General features: G+C 39.4%; 1 protein-coding gene across 9 annotated transcripts in view; it reads right to left on the reverse strand.

The window, feature by feature from the left end:
- Positions 1 to 7,109: 7,109 nt before the first annotated feature.
- Positions 7,110 to 26,218, reverse strand: part of scn4a (sodium channel, voltage gated, type IV alpha subunit) — a 102,047-nt gene continuing 82,938 nt past the window's right edge. For 3 of the 9 annotated variants that reach the window (XM_018089322.2, XM_031894527.1, XM_031894526.1), the window contains 7 exons: positions 25,315 to 25,593; positions 23,629 to 23,682; positions 20,959 to 21,096; positions 20,653 to 20,757; positions 17,495 to 17,765; positions 12,758 to 13,902; positions 7,110 to 10,035 (listed from right to left, as the gene is read on the reverse strand). In XM_018089322.2, coding sequence (XP_017944811.2) covers positions 9,976 to 10,035; positions 12,758 to 13,902; positions 17,495 to 17,765; positions 20,653 to 20,757; positions 20,959 to 21,096; positions 23,629 to 23,682; positions 25,315 to 25,593 — 2,052 coding nt within the window. In that variant the 3' untranslated portion in view covers positions 7,110 to 9,975. Of the gene's footprint in view, positions 10,036 to 11,744; positions 13,903 to 17,494; positions 17,766 to 20,652; positions 20,758 to 20,958; positions 21,097 to 23,628; positions 23,683 to 25,314; positions 25,594 to 26,218 lie in introns of those variants that run through there. The other 6 variants (XM_031894529.1, XR_004220652.1, XM_031894530.1 and 3 more) reach the window with 6 other exon arrangements.

Genomic DNA, 26,218 nt, shown 5'->3' on the forward strand with positions numbered 1-26,218 from the left:
TAGATAGGTCAGTGTGGGTCTGTATGTGAGGGGATAGATAGGTCAGTATGGGTCTGTATGTGAGTGGATAGATAGGTCAGTGTGGCTCTGTATGTGAGTGGATAGATAGGTCAGTATGGGTCTGTATGTGAGTGGATAGATAGGTCAGTATGGGTCTGTATGTGAGGGGATAGATAGGTCAGTATGGGTCTGTATGTGAGTGTATAGATAGGTCAGTGTGGGTCTGTATGTGAGTGTATAGATAGGTCAGTATGGGTCTGTATGTGAGTGTAGAGATAGGTCAGTATGGGTCTGTATGTGAGTGTATAGATAGGTCAGTATGGGTCTGTATGTGAGTGTATAGATAGGTCAGTATGGGTCTGTATGTGAGTGTATAGATAGGTCAGTATGGGTCTGTATGTGAGTGTATAGATAGGTCAGTATGGGTCTGTATGTGAGTGTATAGATAGTTCAGTATGGGTATGTATGTGAGTGGATAGATAGGTCAGTATGGGTCTGTATGTGAGTGGATAGATAGATCAGTGTGGGTCTGTATGTGAGTGGATAGATAGATCAGTGTGGGTCTGTATGTGAGTGTATAGATAGGTCAGTATGGGTCTGTATGTGAGTGGATAGATAGGTCAGTATGGGTCTGTATGTGAGTGGATAGATAGGTCAGTATGGGTCTGTATGTGAGTGGATAGATAGGTCAGTGTGGGTCTGTATGTGAGTGGATAGATAGGTCAGTGTGGGTCTGTATGTGAGTGGATAGATAGGTCAGTATGGGTCTGTATGTGAGTGGATAGATAGGTCAGTATGGGTCTGTATGTGAGTGGATAGATAGGTCAGTGTGGGTCTGTATGTGAGTGTATAGATAGGTCAGTATGGGTCTGTATGTGAGTGGATAGATAGGTCAGTATGGGTCTGTATGTGAGTGGATAGATAGTTCAGTATGGGTCTGTATGTGAGTGGATAGATAGGTCAGTATGGGTCTGTATGTGAGTGGATAGATAGGTCAGTATGGGTCTGTATGTGAGTGGATAGATAGGTCAGTATGGGTCTGTATGTGAGTGGATAGATAGTTCAGTATGGGTCTGTATGTGAGTGGATAGATAGGTCAGTATGGGTCTGTATGTGAGTGGATAGATAGGTCAGTATGGGTCTGTATGTGAGTGGATAGATAGGTCAGTATGGGTCTGTATGTGAGTGGATAGATAGGTCAGTATGGGTCTGTATGTGAGTGTATAGATAGTTCAGTATGGGTGTGTATGTGAGTGGATAGATAGGTCAGTATGGGTCTGTATGTGAGTGGATAGATAGGTCAGTATGGGTCTGTATGTGAGTGGATAGATAGGTCAGTGTGGGTCTGTATGTGAGTGTATAGATAGGTCAGTGTGGGTCTGTATGTGAGTGGATGGATAGGTCAGTATGGGTCTGTATGTGAGTGGATAGATAGGTCAGTGTGGGTCTGTATGTGAGTATATAGATAGGTAAGTATGGGTCTGTATGTGAGTGTATAGATAGGTCAGTGTGGGTCTGTATGTGAGTGGATGGATAGGTCAGTATGGGTCTGTATGTGAGTGGATAGATAGGTCAGTGTGGGTCTGTATGTGAGTATATAGATAGGTAAGTATGGGTCTGTATGTGAGTGGATAGATAGGTCAGTGTGGGTCTGTATGTGAGTGGATAGATAGGTCAGTGTGGGTCTGTAGGTGAGTGGATGGATAGGTCAGTGTGGGTCTGTATGTGAGTGTATAGATAGGTCAGTGTGGGTCTGTATGTGAGTGGATAGATAGGTCATTGTGGGTCTGTATGTGAGTGGATAGATAGGTCAGTGTGGGTCTGTATGTGAGTGTATAGATAGGTCAGTATGGGTCTGTATGTGAGTGTATAGATAGGTCAGTGTGGGTCTGTATGTGAGTGGATAGATAGGTCAGTGTGGGTCTGTATGTGAGTGGATAGATAGGTCAGTATGGGTCTGTATGTGAGTGGATAGATAGGTCAGTGTGGGTCTGTATGTGAGTGGATAGATAGGTCAGTGTGGGTCTGTATGTGAGTGGATAGATAGGTCAGTGTGGGTCTGTATGTGAGTGGATAGATAGGTCAGTGTGGGTCTGTATGTGAGTGTATAGATAGGTCAGTATGGGTCTGTATGTGAGTGTATAGATAGGTCAGTGTGGGTCTGTATGTGAGTGTATAGATAGGTCAGTATGGGTCTGTATGTGAGTGTATAGATAGGTCAGTATGGGTCTGTATGTGAGTGGATAGATAGGTCAGTGTGGGTCTGTATGTGAGTGTATAGATAGATCAGTGTGGGTCTGTATGTGAGTGGATACATAGGTCAGTGTGGGTCTGTATGTGAGTGGATAGATAGGTCAGTATGGGTCTGTATGTGAGTGGATAGATAGGTCAGTATGGGTCTGTATGTGAGTGAATAGATTCACCCATAGTTGTCATATGTTCTGTAACCCCCCATGACTAGTCCCTCTGTTCCACTGTAAAAGAAACAGTGTTTTTAATATAAGACATATTTATTATATTCATTATTTATTAGATTCAAATTTGTGAATTCAAAGTTTTTATTTCAGTTCAAATAAACTTTAAATTTTATCAAACTTTGCTTATTTATTAAAAAAAAAATCTTGATTAAATAAACTGTGAAAAAACCTTGAATGCATTGAATTTGTATTCTTTTCATCATTTCCAATGGGCCTACAAACGCTCCAAAAACTCATACCTTTCACCTAGGGCAACTCCCATTGACTTCTACATGAACTTGTAAACTTTTAGAAGCCAAAGTTCCACATTAAAAGTCTGAGTTTTGAAAACCCTAATACAAAAAAATTAGGACGACAGGAAATATTCGAATTCAAACGCTGATAAATCAGCTCCTTATTTTAGTAACTCCTCACCCAAGTGCCATCTGTAAATATTTGTCACACTTTTAGCTTAAGTGAATGGAGTATTTTAAGTAACATAGTAACATAGTAAGTTAGGTTGAAAAAAGACATACGTCCATCAAGTTCAACCATAATGCCTATATATAACCTGCCTAACTGCTAGTTGATACAGAGGAAGGCAAAAAACCCCATCTGAAGCCTCTCTAATTTGCCTCAGAGGGGAAAAAATTCCTTCCTGACTCCAAGATGGCAATCGGACCAGTCCCTGGATCAACTTGTACTAAGAGCATATCTCCCATACCCCTGTATTCCCTCACTTGTACTGAGAGCTATCTCCCCTAGCCCTGTATTCCCTCACTTGTACTGAGAGCTATCCCCCCTACCCCTGTATTCCCTCACTTGTACTGAGAGCTATCTCCCATACCCCTGTATTCCCTCACTTGTACTGAGAGCTATCTCCCCTACCCCTGTATTCCCTCACTTGTACTGAGAGCTATCTCCCCTACCCCTGTATTCCCTCACTTGTACTGAGAGCTATCTCCCATACCCCTGTATTCCCTCACTTGTACTGAGAGCTATCTCCCCTACCCCTGTATTCCCTCACTTGTACTGAGAGCTATCTCCCCTACCCCTGTATTCCCTCACTTGTACTGAGAGCTATCTCCCCTACCCCTGTATTCCCTCACTTGTACTGAGAGCTATCTCCCCTACCCCTGTATTCCCTCACTTGTACTGAGAGCTATCTCCCATAACCCTGTATTCCCTCACTTGTACTGAGAGCTATCTCCCCTACCCCTGTATTCCCTCACTTGTACTGAGAGCTATCCCCCCTACCCCTGTATTCCCTCACTTGTACTGAGAGCTATCCCCCATACCCCTGTATTCCTTCACTTGTACTGAGAGCTATCCCCCCTACCCCTGTATTCCCTCACTTGTACTGAGAGCTATCTCTCCTACCCCTGTATTCCCTCACTTGTACTGAGAGCTATCTCCCCTACCCCTGTATTCCCTCACTTGTACTGAGAGCTATCTCCCCTACCCCTGTATTCCCTCACTTGTACTGAGAGCTATCTCCCATACCCCTGTATTCCCTCACATGTACTGAGAGCTATCCCCCTACCCCTGTATTCCCTCACTTGTACTGAGAGCTATCTCCCCTACCCCTGTATTCCCTCACTTGTACTGAGAGCTACCCCCCTACCCCTGTATTCCCTCACTTGTACTGAGAGCTATCTCCCCTACCCCTGTATTCCCTCACTTGTACTGAGAGCTATCTCCCCTACCCCTGTATTCCCTCACTTGTACTGAGAGCTATCTCCCCTACCCCTGTATTCCCTCACTTGTACTGAGAGCTATCTCCCCTACCCCTGTATTCCCTCACTTGTACTGAGAGCTATCTCCCCTACCCCTGTATTCCCTCACTTGTACTGAGAGCTATCTCCCCTACCCCTGTATTCCCTCACTTGTACTGAGAGCTATCTCCCATAACCCTGTATTCCCTCATTCGTACTGAGAGCTATCTCCCCTACCCCTGTATTCCCTCACTCGTACTGAGAGCTATCTCCCCTACCCCTGTATTCCCTCACTTGTACTGAGAGCTATCTCCCATACCCCTGTATTCCCTCACTTGTACTGAGAGCTATCTCCCCTACCCCTGTATTCCCTCACTTGTACTGAGAGCTATCTCCCCTACCCCTGTATCCCCTCACTTGTACTGAGAGCTATCTCCCATACCCCTGTATTCCCTCACTTGTACTGAGAGCTATCTCCCCTACCCCTGTATTCCCTCACTTGTATTGAGAGCTATCTCCCATAACCCTGTATTCCCTCACTTGTACTGAGAGCTATCTCCCCTACCCCTGTATTCCCTCACTTGTACTGAGAGCTATCTCCCCTACCCCTGTATTCCCTCACTTGTACTGAGAGCTATCTCCCCTACCCCTGTATTCCCTCACTTGTACTGAGAGCTATCTCCCCTACCCCTGTATTCCCTCACTTGTACTGAGAGCTATCTCCCCTACCCCTGTATTCCCTCACTTGTACTGAGAGCTATCTCCCCTACCCCTGTATTCCCTCACTTGTACTGAGAGCTATCTCCCCTACCCCTGTATTCCCTCACTTGTACTGAGAGCTATCTCCCCTACCCCTGTATTCCCTCACTTGTACTGAGAGCTATCTCCCCTACCCCTGTATTCCCTCACTTGTACTGAGAGCTATCTCCCATACCCCTGTATTCCCTCACTTGTACTGAGAGCTATCTCCCCTACCCCTGTATTCCCTCACTTGTACTGAGAGCTATCTCCCCTACCCCTGTATTCCCTCACTTGTACTGAGAGCTATCTCCCCTACCCCTGTATTCCCTCACTTGTACTGAGAGCTATCTCCCCTACCCCTGTATTCCCTCATCCAACCCCTTCTTAAAGCTATATAATGTATCAGCCAGTACAACTGATTCGGGGAGGGAATTCCACAACTTCACAGCTCTCACAGTAACAAATCCTTTCCGAATATTTAAACGGAACCTCCCTTCTTCTAAACGGAGTGTGTGCCCTCGTGTCCGTTGGAAGGACCTACTGGTAAATAAAACATTAGAGAGGTTATTATATGATCCCCTTATATATTTATACATAGTTATCATGTCACCTCTTAAGCGCCTCTTCTCCAGTGTAAACAGACCCAACTTGGCCAGTCTTTCTTCATAACTGAGACTTTCCATACCCTTTACCAGCTTAGTTGCCCTGATAACTTTTTCAGTCAGAAAACGGAAGCTCCACTGTGCACCTGTACGTTTAGCAACAGCTCGATGGAGCATGAAGCACATCCCTTAGTAAACAGTTGAAGTATTTCCCTACCTATGGTGCCAGATACCAAAAAGGAATTTACAGCTTAACGTTTATGCTTTGGGGCCACTTAACAAAAGCAGAACACATACTGTATGTACGAAATAAATTCAAAGAAATTGTTGTTTTTTGCGTCCCATTGTAATTGTTTAATGCTTTAATAATACTCTCTTCGCAGAAGTCCTGAGTGGATTTTTCGGGGGAAATGTTAACTACAAAGATTGTGGTTTATACATAATAAGACCAGGCTGTACATGAGCTACACGTTTTCATTTTTTTTTAATCATAATTTGGGGTGGGAACATTGGAATCACAATGAGATGGTAAAATAAAATAGTTTCATATTTACAAATGTTGGAGTGCTGGTCGTCCTGTTTGGCACCCACAAATCTATATAGTCTGACTATGGACTTTGTTTTCAATTTTACATATACTGTATAGACTCGAATATAAGCCTAGTTTTTCAGCACCCAAAATGTGCTGAAAAAGTCACCCTCGGCTTATATTCGAGTCGGGTGCCATGGGTCCCTCCAGACTAGCACCCTCTGTCCTTTGTGTGCAAATTAGGCCACCCGCAACCAGACCCTCCAGTGCCCTGGCCTAGGCTCCCACTAGCAATACTTATTTCCCCTTACATCTCCTCTGGGATCGGGTCTGCTGCCAGTTTGCCAATGCACAATGAGCGTGGGGTAGTACTCATATTGTTTTTGTTGACCCTCTTCTCCACTTACAGAGCTAGTTTACTGTTTTTCTTTTAAATAAATATTGAAAAACATACCCCACTGATGCCTCAATTAATGTCATTGTATTGGTATTTATTTTGATTATTGAAACTTAGCAGTAGCTGCTGCATTTCCCACCCTAGGCTTATACTCGAGTCAATACGTTTTTCCAGTTTTCTTAGGTAAAATGAGGTACCTCGGCTTATATTCAGATCGGCTTATACTCGAGTATATACGGTATATATATATATATAGGATATTGGTGTGATACATATGATTTTGTGGTTCAGGTATATTTTTTATTGTGTTTTAATCTTTGCACTGTGCACCTTTTGAGACAATACATGAGGTTATTTTTCATTTTATTTTTTTATATAAGTGGTACCAAAATGGCTGTATATGTTTACATACTTAACACCACAAAATACCCTGCCATAGACAATACTGCGAACTGCCTCTGCTAAAACACATGTAGAGACAGTTATCAGTAAATGATCAGCATTGTCTATTTTAGTAGCCGTGACAAGTAGCTGCTACTAGTAGCTCTGTGTGTCTTCACCCTTACCGTGCACCTGGGTATATATTTGAAGCGGAGTGCCACCCTTTTGAAGATATATAGTTCCAAAATGTAATGATTCATTGATGAGTATTAAAACACAAGACAAAGACAAAATCAACTTCCCTTTAATTTATTGCATACACCTTCTGAAATGTACAAGAATAAGACCTCTAATTGAAATGCACTTTATTCATAGAATTCCAGTACTAAACAAAAATATATACAAGCACTTTGGTGTAAAATATAACCGCTCTCAGCACTGGAATTATCTTTAAATACATTCATCTGTAAACAACATAGGTTAAACATGTGCTCTTATCAGCATCTAAATGCATAACAGTGCTTACAAAAACTATTCATCCATCAGATTCCAGAAAGAACTGCAAGTTGCTGCAGACCCTACTTGTACTACAAAATACAAAATATACTGTTGAAAAAGCCTGCATTGCCACACTGCATCACAAACAGACACATACTGCAGTCAGTGGGTAAAAAGCCATGTGTAATACACACAAATAAGCCATAAAGATATGCCCTTTTTGAGCATAAACTGCAATCAATGTACTGCAATATATTTATTCTACTACGGGTATAGGATCTATTTTCGAGAACACTTGGGCACTGTGGATTTCCATTTAAGGGACATTTTCACAATTTAGTTCCCTATAACATAAATTTGATAAAAAAATCAGGTAAATGTTAAATAAACCCAATGGGATTGCTTTGCCACCAATATGGATCCATGCAGCTTAGTTACCATCAAGCACAGTTAATGTGTTATTATTACAGAGAGAAAAAGCAAATAAGTCAAAAATGTGGAATTGTTTTTCTTAATTAGCATTGCTGTATTTTAGAGCTTTTTTGATAACTGGTTTCTGTATAATAGATCTTTTACTTTTAATGAAAGCCTTGGATTTACTTTTTTGGCAGAATATAGACAGAGCTAGGGTTGCTACCTGTCTTGTTTTGAATTGGAAATCCCAGTTTTTCGAAGGGGTGTCCAGTTCAAAACTGTAAAAATGTTTACAACATTCATTGTGCACACCCTGATGTCATCATGCCCTCCCCCAGCATTACGGCTCCACCCCTGATGCAGTCAGCTCCGCCCCCCTTTGCTCAGGTTTAGCTACCGGCGAAGGTGGCAACCCTAAGTACAAGGCGCTCTTTAATTATATAAATAAGGGATTTATGGGATCAAATACCCAGAATTAGCGATGAGTGTAACTTCCCAAAAAAAGCACAAAACCTCAGACAAAATCACAAAAATGCATTTTTCTCAGTCTTGCATTGGAATCAAAGGGCGTCATGTATTTTTATGTGCAAAATGGATAAGTTTGAATAATGCCATTGGTGTTTTTTCTGGTGCAATGTAGATGGAGGTTTTTTTTCTTTCTTTCGCTTCAAATACATTGGAGTCAATAGGTGTTTTTTCCTGGTGGGAATTTTTTTTTTTGACGAAAGAAAAATGAATGGAGGAATTTTAATAATGCTGGTGAGGTTTAAGAAACAGCATTTGTTCTGGCAAAATAAAATGCATGGCAAAACTCTAATACTGCTATACCTTTTTTTTCCTTGCTACATGGTGAAATTCTGGCTCAGATTTGCAGAAAATTTCACAAAATATTTGATCATCCCTATGCAGAATGTCTGGGACCTGGGCTTTTCCAGATAAGGGATCTTTCCATCATTTGGATCACCTTCTGGCCTAAAGGCATTTAAGTATTAGATTGTTTTGCCACCAATATGGATTCATGCAGCTTAGTTTCCATCAAGTATAAGGTGCATCTTTATTAGTACAGAGAAAAAGGGAATTTTCCTTAACAATTTGAAATATTTGCTTAAATACGCCAGGTGGCCTTCATAATTCAGAGCTTTCTGGTTACGCCTGTAGAATAAATATATTATTTGCAGTATATATTGAGTAATTATTTTGGCTTCTTACTGTGATACATTATTTTATTACATACAGTAATTGTGAATTAAGACCAGCATAACATCGCTATCTTGCATGTAGCGTCCAACCGCTAAACATATTAATTTAAACTTTAAGTCAATGTGTACAAAGTTAAATGGCTCTCAGATTACTAGTGAATCCAATGCTGTAAAAAGTGAAACATTTGCATTCATTTAGCAAAACAGGGACAATGTATAAGTAGACTATTCTGGGAATATCCCGGGGGTGTATCAAGAAAAACAAAATAAAGAACTAGAATTCCCAGAATTCTGTTAATGGGCTCAGCTGACTGAGGGATACTGAGATTCGTGCTGTTTAGGGAATATTTCCCATGATTTTCTTGTATCTTTGGCTATGGAGCAACCTACATAACTGTATATTTATGGTATTAGAGTCTCAACCGACCACCATGGTATCTTACTGTCCCTATATCACTTAGTATTGGCGACATTCGCAAATACAATGCATTGTAAACATGTCCAAAAAAATAATAAATCATATTCACCCAAAAACTGGGATTTATCACATTTGGTTTTCTGTTTAACTTTACCAACAAAACACATTTTTGTTAATTATTTTCTTAACTCTGGGATTCATTTATTTTGTTCACTGTGTAAAATTCTTGCTTGTCGATAAAGGTTGAAAACTGAAATGGAGGACCACTGCTCTTGTGTAGTACCGTCCAACTTTGCATTTAATACACTGTATCTATTTTTCCTAAATTCACCCCATCTGGCCCTATTACAATGGTATCATAACATGGAAGCTATGGAGTTCTCAAACATGCCTTAGGGAAATAAAAACCGGTTTTGAAGACCAAAATGTGAGCCCCAACTCTAGAATGAGTATTTTCCAAAGCTTCCTGTTCTTCCAACACACACACTTGAGCCCATACTATACAAACCCCTGACTAAAATAGAGTATAGAAGATTGGGGGGGAAGGGGGATTGAAGATATTCATGTTGCCTTGTACTTCATTGTTGCTCCAACATGAAAGAGATGAATCTGCAGGAACACCTGGTCACTGTGTTCCCTCTGTCAGTTCCAACAGGAAGAAGGCAAGAGCTTTTGATTTGGAGTCCTGTTGAGACATTCAAAAGATGGTAGTATTAGATATCCATTCCTATGAGTAAGCAGGCACAACACAAGAGTCTTTAGGCGGGCAAGCCAACCTGAAGCATATAAGCCAGTCTGAAGCATATAAGCCAACCTGAAGCATATAAGCCAGTCTGAAGCATATAAGCCAGTCTGAAGCATATAAGCCAGTCTCAAAGCAGACAGACATTAAAAAAATGCTCAATAGCAGCTAGACAACAGGACCTCATTCCCATAAGTGCTTTATAATAGCCACACATTTGTAAACTATAAATGGGGGAACTTGATCTTTATTTATGGACTTGTTGACATTTCTAGGTGATATTTATAGTGATATATTGGCTGCTAGAATGTTATTGCTTCTTTAATAATGTATATTCCCACTCTGTCGTCACAAAATTCCCTATTGTATATACAGACCATTAAAAGCGAGGTTCACTTTATGTTAACTATGTTAAGTATGTTATAGAATATGCCACTCCTAAAAACTTTGCAATTATTTTTCATTATTTATTTTTTAAAGTTCTTCTGACTCTTTCCAGCTTTCAAATGGGGGTCACTGACCCCAGCAGCCAAAAACTATTACTATAATTATATTGTTATTGTTATTTATTACTTCTTCTATTCATATTGCCATCTCTCATGTCTACATCATACAAAAAAGTTAATTTGAAGGTGAACTACCCCTTTAAAAATCACATGGTCTTGAGCAATCAAACTGAACTTGTTTGTGTGTCAGTCTCTATAGCAATGTTGCAATAACATCAATGGCAATTCTTAGGTGAACTTATTACAATGCCAAGGAATGTACTGCTTCCCTGCACTTTGCTTAACTGTGCCATACTTATGTGCCATACAGATGGATGGAAACACAATTGCTGCTCTTCAACATGAGAGTACAAATCTAATGAGAGTGTTAGATATTTTGTTCTGTTTATTCAGCCAAATTAGGCCTGCTTGTGTGAATGAAGTTTGTAGCTCACTCTGGTATGGACTACATATAGGAAAATGTCATATGAGAGTTACAATAAGGCAATGCCCTCGTCAGTCAATGGATTTTAGCCTTGTATATGTGTAGCTCTTTACTGGTTTCTGAATGTCATCTTGCAGCTTTAAGGCCTGTAGATTTATTATGATCGCATAAGGACTTTCTATTTGGATATACAGTGAAGTTCATCTCAGCCTTCAGCTACACAAAAATGAAACTGTGCCCAAAATCTATTTATTACTTATATTAAATAGAACATCAGTAATTTTTATTTTTAGTTTATGTCTGTACCATTCCATAAATAGTGGTTCTAATATATGAAAGACTGAATAGGATTCACTACAGACTCTACCCTTTCTATAATGGAATCAGCCATGTTTTCTGACCTCCACATCTTGTGGTGGAAGGGTCTCCCTAAGTACTTGGATTTACTGCATTGTCCAGTACATTACAGCTCTGCTTAACAGGCTTTATGCGACTCCATGAGGATAAGTAACCACTCATCTTTCTGATTCCATGCTCCATTTTGGTTTTATCGATTTAGACCTCTCTTGGGCAAACATATGTATGTCATTCAGATGTATGTAGCATACAGTATATAGGACTCATGATACACATATAGGGCTTGTCTCTTCTGTAGAACATACAAACAGTCCAATGCAACAAGACACTGAGCAAATGCAGAGAGCAGTGTATAAGCTATAATGTTATAGAAATTACAAAACAATCTCTTTATTGCATTTTCTTCAGCCAAATACACTTTACACATTGTGTAAACCATGCTCCAAGCACTCACATTATATCCATAGCCTTAGGCCAACTTGAGAGCTATTTTACTGCAAAGGAAAAAAAACAAAGAAATAGGCTCAGCGGTGCAGAGTAAGTTTAGCTCAAAATTAAAAAATAATTATCAAACTTTCAAGTTTTGGAAGCCCTAATTTGTAACGACAAGTTCAAAATAAAATCACGGCATAAATTTGAATCCAAAAATTGATAAACCAGCCCCTATGAGTCTGTATTAGTCACATTAACCAGTGTAGCGATTCTCCTTATTCAATGTTTGCAGTCCCATAGGGGTTTATTGTACCCAATAGTGGGATCTGTTGTGCAGATCAACACCATTTTTATTACATTTTAATCAATAAAATACAAGAAAAATCTTTAAAAAATAGTTAAAAAACATCTCCATTGTGTTGCTACCCATTAAAGCCGTGTACAAATGATTTCAAATTGCATTGATTTCAAATTGCATTGATTTGACTTTGCTGTGATCATACAGGGTGAATTGAACTAGGGTGGTGTAACTACTAGAAATAAATCAGCAGAATGCATTATTGGGTCCAATACAGGGGAGGCATATTCAGGGCCGTACTTGGCTTACTATATTATACAATAATTACATTTAGTACTTTCCTTAGACTCAGAATAGAGCACTGAATTTTCTGTATTTGTATAAATGAGAAATATATAAATAAGTTAGAATTAAAGTACATGTTTGCTACTGTTTTTCATCATTTATAAAGTGACAAATGGGCTGGGCTATCAGATTTAACTGCATGTATTTGTGGTTTATATACCACCATCCCCCTGAGCAGAGATTTCATGCGTATATCCACTTTGAGAAATGCCTCAAACCAGATCATTCTGACACCAAAGTCAAATTTAACTATAAGTTTATGAAGGTCTTGTGTATATATGCCTACACATCTGTCTCTCTTACATCATAATCTATACTGCTGTGTGAAGTTCTGTTTGTTGATCTTGGGCGATGAGTTCCGCCGTTTTGCCCTTCCTCTACATATTTTCCGTAGGCTGCATTAATTCTTTCAGCTATCAACCCTTCTTTTTCAGGAGGTTCCTCCACTGATGACTCTTCATCATTACTTTGCCTGAAGATGTAGGAAGCGTGTTTCACCGAACGTCTCAATAGATGTCTCCTAAAGGCCCTCTGGATTTTGATGACACAGACTTCTTCCTGCTTTCTTTTAAGGGTGGTGGTGATTGGTTCATAAGACACTTTTGATGGATTTGCCATCATAAACTTTTCTTCCATTGAGGCTTTTAATGCATCCATTTCTCCTGAGTCCCCCAACACCTCTTTAGTTAGTGCAAACAGAATATCCAAGCAGTGAATCTTATCTCCAGTTACCATTGGGAGATCCAAAGTAATTAGTTTTATTTTGTTAGGTTTCGGAATCCGTAGAGGATCTTGCAAAGTGTCTACAAAGTCTGACATTCGACTGTATTCAACAAACTGAGTGGCATCTGGATCAAACTTCTCCCAAGTTTCATAAAACATCTCAAAGTCATCCTCACATAATGGCTCACCACTCTCTTCTGTGGCAACATTAAAGTTCTCCAGGATAATGGCAATGTACATATTGACAACTATTAAAAATGATATTATGATGTAGCTGCAGAAGAACACAATACCTATAGCTGGGTTACCACAATCACCAGTAACTGTTGTTCCAAAGTTCTCCAGATGGGGGTCACAATCTGGTGGGCCGCTATTTAGGATTGGATTTAAAAGACCATCCCAACCAGCAGACGTGGTGATTTGGAACAAGCATATTATGCTGTTTCCAAAGGTTTCAAAATTAAATATGTCATCTATTCCAGATTCTTTCTTTACATAGGCAAAATTGGACATTCCAAAGATTGAATAGATGAACATAACTAAGAAAAGCAAAAGCCCGATATTAAAGAGAGCGGGGAGAGACATCATCAGGGCAAAAAGTAATGTGCGAATCCCCTTTGCTCCTCTTATGAGTCGAAGAACTCTACCGATTCTCGCCAGTCTGATGACTCTGAAAAGTGTTGGTGAAACAAAGTACTCTGCTATGAGATCCGAGAGAACAATACCTAGAAATAAAATATAGGAATTAATTAGTGTCTGAAGCTTAAATGAAATATATAAAATCTATTGTCATGAGCCATAATCTGCAGCCCCTCTTTGGATGCAAATGTTGGCACAGGCAGTAAATACATAATAATTCACCTTTGTTTAATTTAAAATTATTTGCTTATATTTGGGTTAATTAAGAAGATAATTGGTACAATATATATATATAATTATATATATATATATACATACATTTATTATATAGTGGTGTATAGTAGTTGTATAGTGGTGGCCAAGAAATGAAAACAAATGCCTCATTGGTTGCTTTAGCTCAGAGCACAGATGTAAGTTTGTATGTATATATGTATATATTTCCTCTCTCTCTCTCTCTCTCTCTCTCTCTCTATATATATATATATATATCTATATTACAGTTAGGTTTAATACAGTGGTTAGGAATAATTGTATGTGTTTGTGTTATTGTTGATGGTTTCTGAATCCATTTCTCCAGACTTCCCCAGCTAGTTCACAATGAATACCAGCAGTCTTTCTGTTATTTTTGAGATATTGTTTAATAAATGACTGTGAAGCATTTTTTGACATCTAAAAGATCACTGGTATGTGATTATTTATTATGCAGCCCAAAGTCATTATAAAAATAGGCTAGGCTCCTTGAGAGGGTGTTGTTTCCCCAAAAGATGCCACTATTAAACTCTTTTGACCAAATGTGTCTGTAATTTAGACCAGTTGTATGCATTTGGCTGTGTTGTGTTCTATTTTCCTTAATTTTTTCCATGCCCCCATTCCATTGTGTGTTTCTATATCTTTGATATTTTCCTTAATATACTCTTCTTTATATTCCCGCCCTTTAATGCCCTCGGGGCATTTTACCCATGTCTCATTCCTTTTTTTATTATGTATTATGCCTACTCTTCTCCTTTTATTATCTCAATAAAAGTTTTTGCCTCTCGCACCTTAAGTGCAGTGGTTTTGTGACTTTTTTTTTTTAGTTCAAGTCCCCTTTGGTCAAGCCCCTTTAGTTCAGTCTGTATTACAAACACATTGCTGCAATAAGCATTATTTCCCCAACTCATTTATATCCTAGATGGACTTCATTTTGATGTTTTAGGGGCATCTATGAGAGGGTACACAGACATACTCTCTAGATCTCACCTTGACTGGCCTTCAGGTGTCTCCCCCCCACACCCACCCCAGATGGAAATACTGTCTCTTTTTGTATTTAACTTTTCTATGAATTTACTCTACCCTTGTCTTAATTCCCTAAAGGCTATCTTCCACCACTCTACAACTCTACCCCCTTATTATATTAACCTTCCTTACCCTTAGGGGCTGATTTACTAACCCACGAATCCGACCCGAATTGGAAAAGTTCCGACTTGAAAACGAATATTTTGCGACTTTTTCGTATGTTTTGCGATTTTTTCGGATTCTGTACGAATTTTTCGGATCCAATACGATTTTTGCGTAAAAACGCGAGTTTTTCGTATCCATTACGAAAGTTGCGTAAAAAGTTGCGCATTTTGCGTAGCGTTAAAACTTACACGAAAAGTTGCGCATTTTTCGTAGCGTTAAAACTTAACGCTACGAAAAATGCGCAACTTTTCGCGTAAGTTTTAACGCTACGCAAAATGCGCAACTTTTTACGCAACTTTCGTAATGGATAGGAAAACTCGCGTTTTTACGCAAAAATCGTATTGGATCCGAAAAATTCGTAAAGAATCCGAAAAAATCGCAAAACATACGAAAAAATCGCAAAGTACCGATCATTACGAAAAAAACGCAATCGGACTCCATTCGACCCGTTCGTGGGTAAGTAAATCAGCCCCATAGTGTATTTTTCCACTCCTCTAGCATATTTTCTCCACAGTTTCACCTTTATATTAAAGCATTTTCAGATAGCTTTACCTTCCTTAATAATCTGTAGCTCTTAGCTTCAATTTCAGCTACACTGACCTGTAATTTGACCATTCCACATATGATTTAAAGCTTATTTCCCACTTGTGTATTTTCTTATATTCCCTTAATGAAGTGATCTCTCCTTTTACTGCATTTGCCTTCCTTTGACAACCCACAATAATGCAATAATGCCACCCACGGCATTTTGGCGACTGTAATTGTCTTAGCAAGAAACGCAGAGGCAGAAACACCTGGAACTTCCAGCAGTTAATGTTGTTTTGATCCTTCTGTATAGGAGTAAGGCATCTTAATACCCAAGCGAACAAGCATCGTTAATAAGAACTCACTCACACTGATGTTTCATTTGTTACTAAGTTGATTATGAATGTTCCGGTCCAAACCTTTTACATCAGTGTTTTTCTCTATGAAGACTTTAGTGCCTGAGAATCCAGTTTCCCATTCCTTTTTGTTTTTTGCACTCGCCCCTCTTTCTATATTACCCAAATTTTTTCTCTTGTGTAATGTCCCATTCCTCCCTTATTAGTTCTTTCATTGTACCTAGTTCTTCACGTTGAACCCATACGTTACTGAAATGTTCATCTTTCATATATTGTTTAATGGTTGGAGGTATGGGAAGTCATTGTCATACTATTACTATGTGGTTTCAATGAGGCATTTGTTAAATCCAGTGGCAATTAGGTAGAATGGATTGTCAAATAATCAAACTAAAATCATGTCTTGGGCCCTAGTATTTATTAATGCAGCTCTAGTTTTATTCCATTAGGACCTTCCTAAATGTCCCCATACACGGCCGATTCTAGCTGCCGATATCGCTCCCTTAGACCGATTCGGCATCTAATCGGCCCATGTATGGGCACTACCAAGGGGCCTGCCTGACCTGAAATCAAGCAGATCTCAATCGGGCAGTTTAGAAAATCTAGTCGGATCGGGGACCGCATAGGCTTGTTGATGTGGTCCCCGGACCGACTTTGCCTATACCTGTCATTATAATTCGTTCGTTTAGCCTGGATTCTCCCGATATCGCCCACCCTTGGCGACATCGCCAAGCGAGCGGATCTTAAGGTGTATGGGCACCTTAATGTGTGATTTGATTAGCTAAATATTTTTTGTTCATGCTGGCATTATATATCCCCACTCCCAACCCTGGCTCCATTTTAATATAATCTCCAACATTTAGTACAGATGTTCAATTACTTGGCAAACAATAGATAATGAACAACCACCACTGGACAACAATAGACAACACTTTTGTGTTCTTGTTTTATTGGTCACCAAAAGCTTGACTGATTCCTCAGCTGGTGTGAATGTTTGCAGCATAAGCCTACTTTTTGCTTAGAAGCTATGTGTCCAGCTAAAACACTTGGGTTACGGTCAATAACCGAGTGTGCATTTGCAATAACTGTCTGCAGTCACTACCAGTTTATTAATTCTAAGTCTGTTTTCATTAATACAAATAAATTGCCCCTTTTGCTCTGCATTTTCTGTGGACGGTCTGTGTTTCTTTGAACTGCTCTGTCCATTTATAGTTGTGCCCCTGAAGGTGAATAAAACATGAAAGGGGCCAAGATAAATCATTCTAACAATAATTATATGGTAGTGTGAACTTAAAAGGCAGAAGAAGACCTTGGTTTTAGGATACCACTTAAATATTCTAATACCAGGACTGATACTTACCAACAATAGATAGGATGACCACCACAAAGTCAAATATGTTCCATCCTATTGTGAAAAAGTAGTACCTCAGCGCAAACATTTTGAGAACACATTCGGCTGTGAAGATGACAATGAACACCAGATTGATCTTGAAAAGAATATCAGTTTTTTCCTGACTCTGGTCATCTGTTTCAATCATCATCGTCACCATGTTGAGGCAAATTAAAATCATAATCACAATGTCAAAGAGCTGCTTTGTGACAAAGTCATACACCAAACCTTGAATTTTGTTCTGGTCGAGTGGATTTGACAGACAAAGGAGAAACAGACATCGTGACAAAAGGAAACAGATATGAGAAGAGATAAGGAAGAGGGTTACTGGTAGAAGAGAGGAAATCAACTTCTATTTTTGTCCAAAAATTATAAAAGGCAAGGTAAAATGCACATATATTATGTCTTTATCCCCCATAATGTGTCAGCCCTGTTAATCAGATAACATACACTGTATTTAGCTGGGTTAAACTGGGCACAAACAGGCAGCTGCACCTATTCAACTCATTTTGTGGATTGCTTGCCAGTTTGGCAACAACTGGTAGGTCAAAGCTGCCAGTAAAATTCAGATGGGCCTTTTAGCAGTTGCCCAGATGACATCAATTCCAAATGGCTGAGGATTGCTTTATGCACAAATAAAATCACTGGAGAGAAAGCTGCTCATACATTAAAGGGGACCTTGCACCCTAAGAAATAATTCAAAATTCTTTTCTATTGTGTTTGTTAAGCAAAATAAACTTCACTTACACTATATACAGTAAGTAATAGAAATCTTGTTTTCTTCAGTCCTGGACTTACACAATTGCAGCAAATAGGCAGGCGCCATTTTGTTGACACTGATATTAAGGCAAGCTTTGTATCACCCCAAAATCTTGTGTATGTGCCAGAATGGGGGACCAGATGCCCAGGCCCATGCACTGGCTACACAAATAGTGATGAGCGAATCTGTCCTGTTTTGTTTCGCCATAAAATCTGCAAAACAGCAAGAAAATTTGCGAAACGGCAAAAAATTTGCGAAATGCATTTGTCGCACAATTTTTTTTGTCACCGCATCTTTTTTGTCGCCCGCGTCTATTTTTTGTCACATGTGTATATTTTTTTGTCACCCTTTTTTTGACACGACTGCGCCCTTTTTTTTGACACGCCCAATTTGACGCGCGACAAAAAAAATTCCGTGTGATTAATTTTTCCACTGTGAATTTTCACTGAAGTTTCGTGAAACATTTCGCCAATGGCGAAATGCGGAAATTCGCTGCGAATCCATGCCTGGTGAAAAAATTTGCTCATCACTATACACAATTAGCTGGTTGGGAGGGAGGGGGAAAGTGTGAGCATAATTAAAAGTACTTGCCTGCCCTGCCTCTATGCCTAAGGCATAGAGGCGGGGCAGGCAGTATATGATTGACAGCTGGGATTTTTAAATGCTTTTATAATGGGTTTGGATGTGTTAATATAAAAATGAATTTGGGGTTCTTGATGAATTTGAAAAGGACTTTTATTATACAGCTTTTTATGTCTGGGCGACAGGTCCACTTTAATGTCAGTATTTCACATGGGAAGGCAGGCAGCTTTACTAGAGTTGAACTGTTGAATTTTTGAGTTTTTCAGATTATAAAAAAAACTTGAATTCACTCATTTGCAGTTTTTCCCACTTTTCAGAATATATACAAAAACATAAATTGGAAAAACTTGGTTGCATTAAATCGTATTCTACTATTCATTTTTTACGACTATGAATTTGTTTTAAAAAAACTTGAATTTTACAATAGCTTGAGAGTTAAAAATAGACTTCCTGTTGGCTTCTACAGAACCTCCCAGGTTTTCAATAACTGCAACAGTTAGGAAAATGTTTTCAAGTCTGACAAAATTAAAGCAAAGAGGGCAGCCGGTAGGTTGGTGAGTCTTCTGTAAAATGTCTCCATTTTGAAAATAACCATTGGTTTCAGAATGGCCAAGTTTAAGCAAAAGAAAATTTAGTTCAATGCAAAACCTAAAATAACTCAGCACATGGGATTATTAGTTTTATGTTGCGTGTGCCTTTATATACACAAAACCTATATGGGTTACGGAAAAATAGGGAGTCAACACTGTTTTGGGTCCAGTGTCCAGCCATGAAATATTCATTTGCTTTGGTAGTTTTAATTCAAAAATACCATACTTTCTGTCTTGGAACCAGTGCAGCTAATTTATTAAGAGGACAAGCAAAGTCATAAGTTTAATTATTTGCAGACAAATTACTAAAACCTGCATCAGTGTTCTAAAGATGTCTTATATTAAAAGACCTTTAGACAACTCCTATTTCTGGATCCTATAACAAAAGAAGATCTTGACCATTCTTCTGCCTAAGGTGTCACCACCCACTGTCCTCTTCTTGCTTCTCTAGACCCTGCATCACTTGGACCTTCGGTCAGCCTGTGTTCCAAGTTAATTTTAATGTGCTCTTCTTCTGCTCTTAGATCCTGTAAGCGTTGAACTTCCTAATTAGCACAGAGGGGTTGGCTCTTAAAGTTGCTTTTCTCTGGAGTTCTTGCTACCTAAGGTGAGGTCCTCACTTCCATCTATGGCTGAAACCTTCTGCCACTAAAGCCTTAGGGATGTGGCACATGGGGAGATTAGTCACCGCGCGACAAATCTCCCTTGTCGCGGGTGACTAGTCTCCCAGAAAATAGAATATAAATCGCCGGTGGGATGGCATACGCTGTGCTGCGATCGCTGAAGCTGTCTCTCGAGGCAACTTCGTCGTTTTCAGCAATTCACTGCACCGCATATGCCATCCCACCGGCGATTTACCTTTTTGCCGGTGGGATGGCATTTCAAGCGATTAGTCGCCCGCGACATGGGAGATTTGTTGCGCGGCAACTAATCTCCCCGTGTGCCACAGCCCTCATATTTAAAAACAGTCATTCCTTGCTGTTTCTTTTATCCATATATAAAAGGAGTATGTGTAGATGAAATTATTATTTGACATAATATCATTGTTTTACAAAAAAATGAAACCTCATTTTACACAGTTCAAAATAACCTTGCATTTTTTAAAAAAATCTTTACGGCAAATGTACATTTTCAAAGCAAAACAAACAAACAAAAGATAAAAAGTTAATCTCAAAGAATTGAGTGAAATATTTTACCGTGGGTCTTGGAATTGGCTTTTGGGGTTTTTTGGATCCCAGCTTTTTCATAGCATTGTAGTATTTCTTCTGTTCCTCAGTCATAAAGATATCCTTACCTCCAAAGTATAAAAGAAAACATGCCTGTTATTCCCTGTCCTGCCATGTTATGCTTAATATCATCATCATTTATAAGTAGTAACATAATTCCATGGCACTCTACCAACATTTACACTTGCAAATAAGTAATAAGTGATTCCTTTATATAACTTGTACAGCCTCCAGCGAGAGGTTGGAAAACAGACAGAGAGACAAATAAATACTTATCTTTTTCTTTTGCTGATTGAAGTTGTCGATAATGACACCGATAAACAGGTTTAGAGTGAAGAAAGCTCCAAAAATAATGAATATTACAAAGTACAAATACATATAAAGATTTATTTCATATTGTGGCTGATCCTCAATCTGTTGGGGGAAGGAAGGAGAAACAAAAATTATATAATTTGGTATCTAAATCATATCATTTTGTTTGCATTACCCTTTTACTTGGTTTAGAGATACAGGGTCTTATCTAATACTGCTGGCAAAGTGCATTATTGGGTGCAATCTCCCATATTTTCCCACATATTCAGCTTAAACTGCACCCACACTTTTTAAAACACTAAAATGTAGCTTGTACAGATGCAGTGCACAAAGGGAGCCCTGTATGTTATGCCTAGTACAGGTTTGAGATCTTTTATCTGGAAACATGTTATTCAGATAGCTCAGCGTTATGGGCATATTCCATAGATTTTAGGCAAATAAATCTAATTTTCAAAAATGATTTCCTTTTTCTTTGTAATAATAAAACAGTACCTTGTACTTGATGGTAACTAAGCTGCATGAATCCATACTGGAGGAAAAACAATCCGATTGGGTTTATTTAATGTTTAAATTATTTTTAGAGTATGGTGACTCAAATAACAGAAAGACATCTTAGCCAGAAACCCCAGGTCCCAAGCATTCTGGATAAAAGGTCCCATATGTACACAAGTGTCTCTTGTGCCTCTGTATACTGCATCTTGCACTTAGTGCTTTATTCAAACTGACAGATGCACTCGAGGCACAATGTATGATACCATCATCAAATTTACATTCACAACATTGCATGGATTCCCATTCTTGCACTGATGAAAAATTCTAGGTTTTTTGACCGGTCAAACTCTGATAAATAGTCAGCTCTTCTGACTACACATTGGATTTACTTTGGAGGACCAATTTCGATTGGAGGTTCATCCCATTGGTTTTTCCTTGCCTCCAGGACTAGAAGGATTCTGTTTGGTACAATATAGGACTTCTGTGTTTTTTACCCTTTTATTTTAATGCTGTTTGTAATTACTTATGTCCTTTTTGTAAAATCTTTTTGTTTAATATGCACGGTTATACCATTTATAATATTAAATATAAAATTTAATATTGTTAAGTTTTGTCTTTGATGCTCTAAAGCGAACCTAGCCTCAGAGTGTGTAATTGTATGCCTTAGCCCTCTGCATGCTGATTAACTATTTGGCTGCTGGTAGGAAGAGTGTGCGTGTCAGTTCAGTTACATCAACCCTAGCATGGGTGGCATCCCTCATCTCCAGTGTGAGAAGTACAGGGTTGGACTGAGCCGCCGGGACATGGGGAAAATACCTGGTGGGCCCTAGTGGCCCAGACCTGACCCTATTGCTGCTTCCTCTGGCCTCCGATGTTCCCCCTTGGCGCGTTTCACATACGCATTCAGGCGAGGGCGTCGGACAGGGGCCCCTGCGGGGGACGCGGCCGGAGGAGGCACCTTGGGGGGTGAGGGGCCCCTGGGGCGGTAGCCCAGGTGGGCCCTGCACCCCCCAGTCCAACCCTGGAGAAGTATGAGAGTGGTGGTAGCAAGTTTTGAGAGTGTTGGTTGGTCTTTGTGGTGCTGTGACGCTAGTCTGACCTGTGTGCAAGGTGTGTGAGACTGAGCAAGTAGACAGCCACGCCTAAAGTCACGTGTGTCTGAAGTGGCGTAATCATGACAGGCCTAAAGTGCATGGTTTGCAGAAGAATGTTTATTCTGCATGCCTATATTTGGCCAAAACATGTGAAAGTTTGTATCCCATGCTAAGGTCTTTCAGTTGATGTTGCCACACACGGTGATGGTTAGACCGAGCCCTGGTGAATTCTCTTTCTTTTTTTTTTGCATTCTTGTACAAATCGAACCCTAATGTAGCTTATTTTTGTGGTTTAATTTTCAGCGTTCTAATTTTGATGAAGTTTTCCCCCACACATTTACATGTCCCTGTGGGTGCTTTCCCTGAAGTGTTCATAACCAGAGATACAGGAAGCGCAGACACTGCTGTTGAGGTTAAACTTCCCTTGTATCAGAAGGCACAGTATCTGAAAGCCATTGCTTTCAAAGCTAACAGCTAATATAAATCGTTAGCCAACCCTCACAAATTCTATACTGGAGATTATTTGAAAAATAAAGAAAAAACTAATAACAATTATGAATAACTAATAATGGAGATTATTTGAAAAATAAAGAAAAAACTAATAACAATTATGAATAACTAATCCTTGGAAATGTTGAATTCAATCTGGGATGTTGCTTAGTATTAAATTTGCTTTCAGTGAGCAAAATCTTGCACTGGGTTCACTCATTATTCCATGGGGTGCCAAATATGGGCAATGATTGGCTATTTGGTAGCCCCTATGTGTACTGGCAGCCTACATAGGGCAGTACACCAGGGTTTTTATACAACCAAAACTTGCCCCAAGCGAAGAATTAAAAAATAAGCCTCTGCTTTGAGACCATTGGGGGCAACATGCAAGGGGTTGGTGAGCAAAATGTTGCTCGAGAGCCACTGGTTGGGAATCACTGAGCTAGAGCTTCAGCAATGAAGACAAGGGGCATGATACTTGCTCACACCCAGGCTCTTGTATAACGCCTCTTATATTCAATATTCTAAAAGCAGCTAATGAAGTGTTTGGTCTACTCACATTCCGGGAATCTACAGCGGCATACATGATATCCATCCAGCCTTTGAAGGTTGCCTGTGTAGAGAACACAAAATAATATCACCGATATCACTTAATTAACTTTGCAAGGACGGGGGAATGTTTTTGATTTCCCCGGTCTCATGTTTTATAGGCCATCATTGGTTTGTTTCAGCTAGGATTTCATTACAAATACCATGGAAAGTATAACATCATCCGCCACCTCCAAGGGTCTCTATCAGACAACTTGAATATTATCACCACCCTATATAGCAGCATCCTTGCCTCCTGCTAGTACATTCTCTGACCAAATACGCATTTAATTAATTAATTAATTAATTCAGTCAGTCATAAATCACCCTGTTTATGACACCTCCCTGTTAATAATGCCAGCAATAGACTGTGTTTTACGTAGGCTGCTAATCAAGGAAGCAATTCCGATAGGTAAGTACCTAATCTATGACAAATGCCAAATACTCTACAAAAGATTTGTCCAAATACGGAAGCCAGATTTGCACATTTAAATCTATGTATATGTATAGTTACATAGTTACATAGGGTTGAAAAAAGAGTCCATCAAGTTCAACCCTTCCCAGTAAACCCAGCACACACAACCTATACTGACCTATCTATCCACTCACATACATAAACTATATATACAACCAGTAATACTAACTGTAGATATTAGTATCACAATAGCCTTGGATATTCTGATTGTTCAGAATCTGCCATTACCCCATCACTAGAAGGGGCATCCCACAACCTCACTGACCTGAATATGGAATATACATGAGATTCTTGCCTTCAATTGCCCATAACTTTAAAGTCACGTAGCTTTAAACATTCAGATCTGCTAAAAATTGAGTTTGAATCCTAGCCATCAATCCCTAGCTAGAATATTGAGCAAGCTAGGGGGTGTCCAGGGGCTAACTATTTAATGCCTGCCTATATCCTTGGAATACATTGCTGCCAAAAAGCTACTTCCCCTGGCACAAAAAGTGGGATAACGCAGGGTCACTATACCAGGGTAACTATTCCATGTTTATGTCAAAACAACTGCACTGGGCTTTTTTAATATATAAAATTAGATTCTAGGCATGGTTTTCCATATTAGAAAGGTCCCTTATCTTGAAAATTCCACCAAGCTCTGTGGATAATAGATCTCATGCTAGATAGTAGATCTCCCAGTCTGGATATGAACACTTATCGAAACACTGAATCTAATACTAATTAAAGACAATAACATGCACGTTGCATGTATATTTACTGTAGGATACATCAATACCCTACCATTCAATTCAGTGAGAAAAAGTTATTTCATGGTTTATCATCTGAAAACTCATGGACGAGATTCAGTTTGAGAAGAAAAGACTTTTCTCCAAATTGTATTCCCATAGACTTCTCTAGAGTTTTCACTTGATAAACTTTGAGATACGTTTTTCTGAATTAAAGTTGACACGTGGAAAAGCTTAATGCAAAGATAATGCCTTACTGCATTGGTTCATTTAGATTCTGAATGTACATTGTATTCATTTCCATAAGATGTTTGCCATTACTGTCTTTTTAATGGAGGTGGCACCAAACATTTAGAAGTGAACTTCAATAACCTCAAGTTACTTGTCAAGGTTATAACTTGCTCTGTGCATGATATCAAATGGACCTTAATGCCTCGCAGAATGATCTTCTTACCACTTGTAGAAGGGAGAGATACCCAAGGCCCACATTGTCAAAATTCACTTTGACATTAACCCATCGCACTTGCTCGGAGTTGTTTAAAGCGAGGCAGTCCGAGCGGTTGTTGACCACATCGATCTCAAATAATTCTGACGTGGTCGTGTTGATGCATCGATAATATTTCCCAGCAAAGAGGTTAACACCCATGATGCTGAAGATGAGCCAGAAGATCAGACAAACAAGCAGGACATTCATGATAGAAGGAATGGCTCCCAGAAGGGCGTTTACAACCACCTGAGAACATAGAATGTGATTACACAATAAATCTGCCAATGGTTTTATTTTAATTTGTTTTAATTCTTTTTATTTCGTAGATTTATAGGCAGAACCATTTATTGGACCAACCATCACATCAAAAATATCACACACAGTTATATAAGTTAGTTTCTAACGGCACAACTGGTGCTATAGTCTAAGCTTCACAATGCACTATTTAGTGATGAGCGAATCTGTCCCGTTTCGCTTCGCCCGAAAAATTTGGCAATCTGAAAAATTCGTGAAACAGCGTTGCACGTCAAAAAAAATTGTCGCCCGCGGCTATACTTTCATTGCGCGGCTATTCTTTCGTCGCCCGCAGCTATACTTTCATCGCCCGCGGCTATTCTTTCTGCGCACGGCTATTATTTTGTCGCCCGCGACTATTATTTTGATGCGGGTGACAATTTTTGGACGTGCGGCGAATTTTTCCGCGGCGAATTTTGTCATCCGTTTCGCAAAACAATCCGCCAATGGCGAAATTCACAGCGAATCCATGCCTGCCAAAACATTTCGCCCATCACTAGCACTATTCCATTGCAGTGAAAGCCATAGGCAACGTAGGGCCTGCTTTGGAGGCTGAAGTAAAGTGTATTTTTGCTCA

This window comes from Xenopus tropicalis, chromosome 10, assembly GCF_000004195.4.
Source record: "Xenopus tropicalis strain Nigerian chromosome 10, UCB_Xtro_10.0, whole genome shotgun sequence".
Lineage (NCBI taxonomy): Eukaryota > Metazoa > Chordata > Amphibia > Anura > Pipidae > Xenopus > Xenopus tropicalis.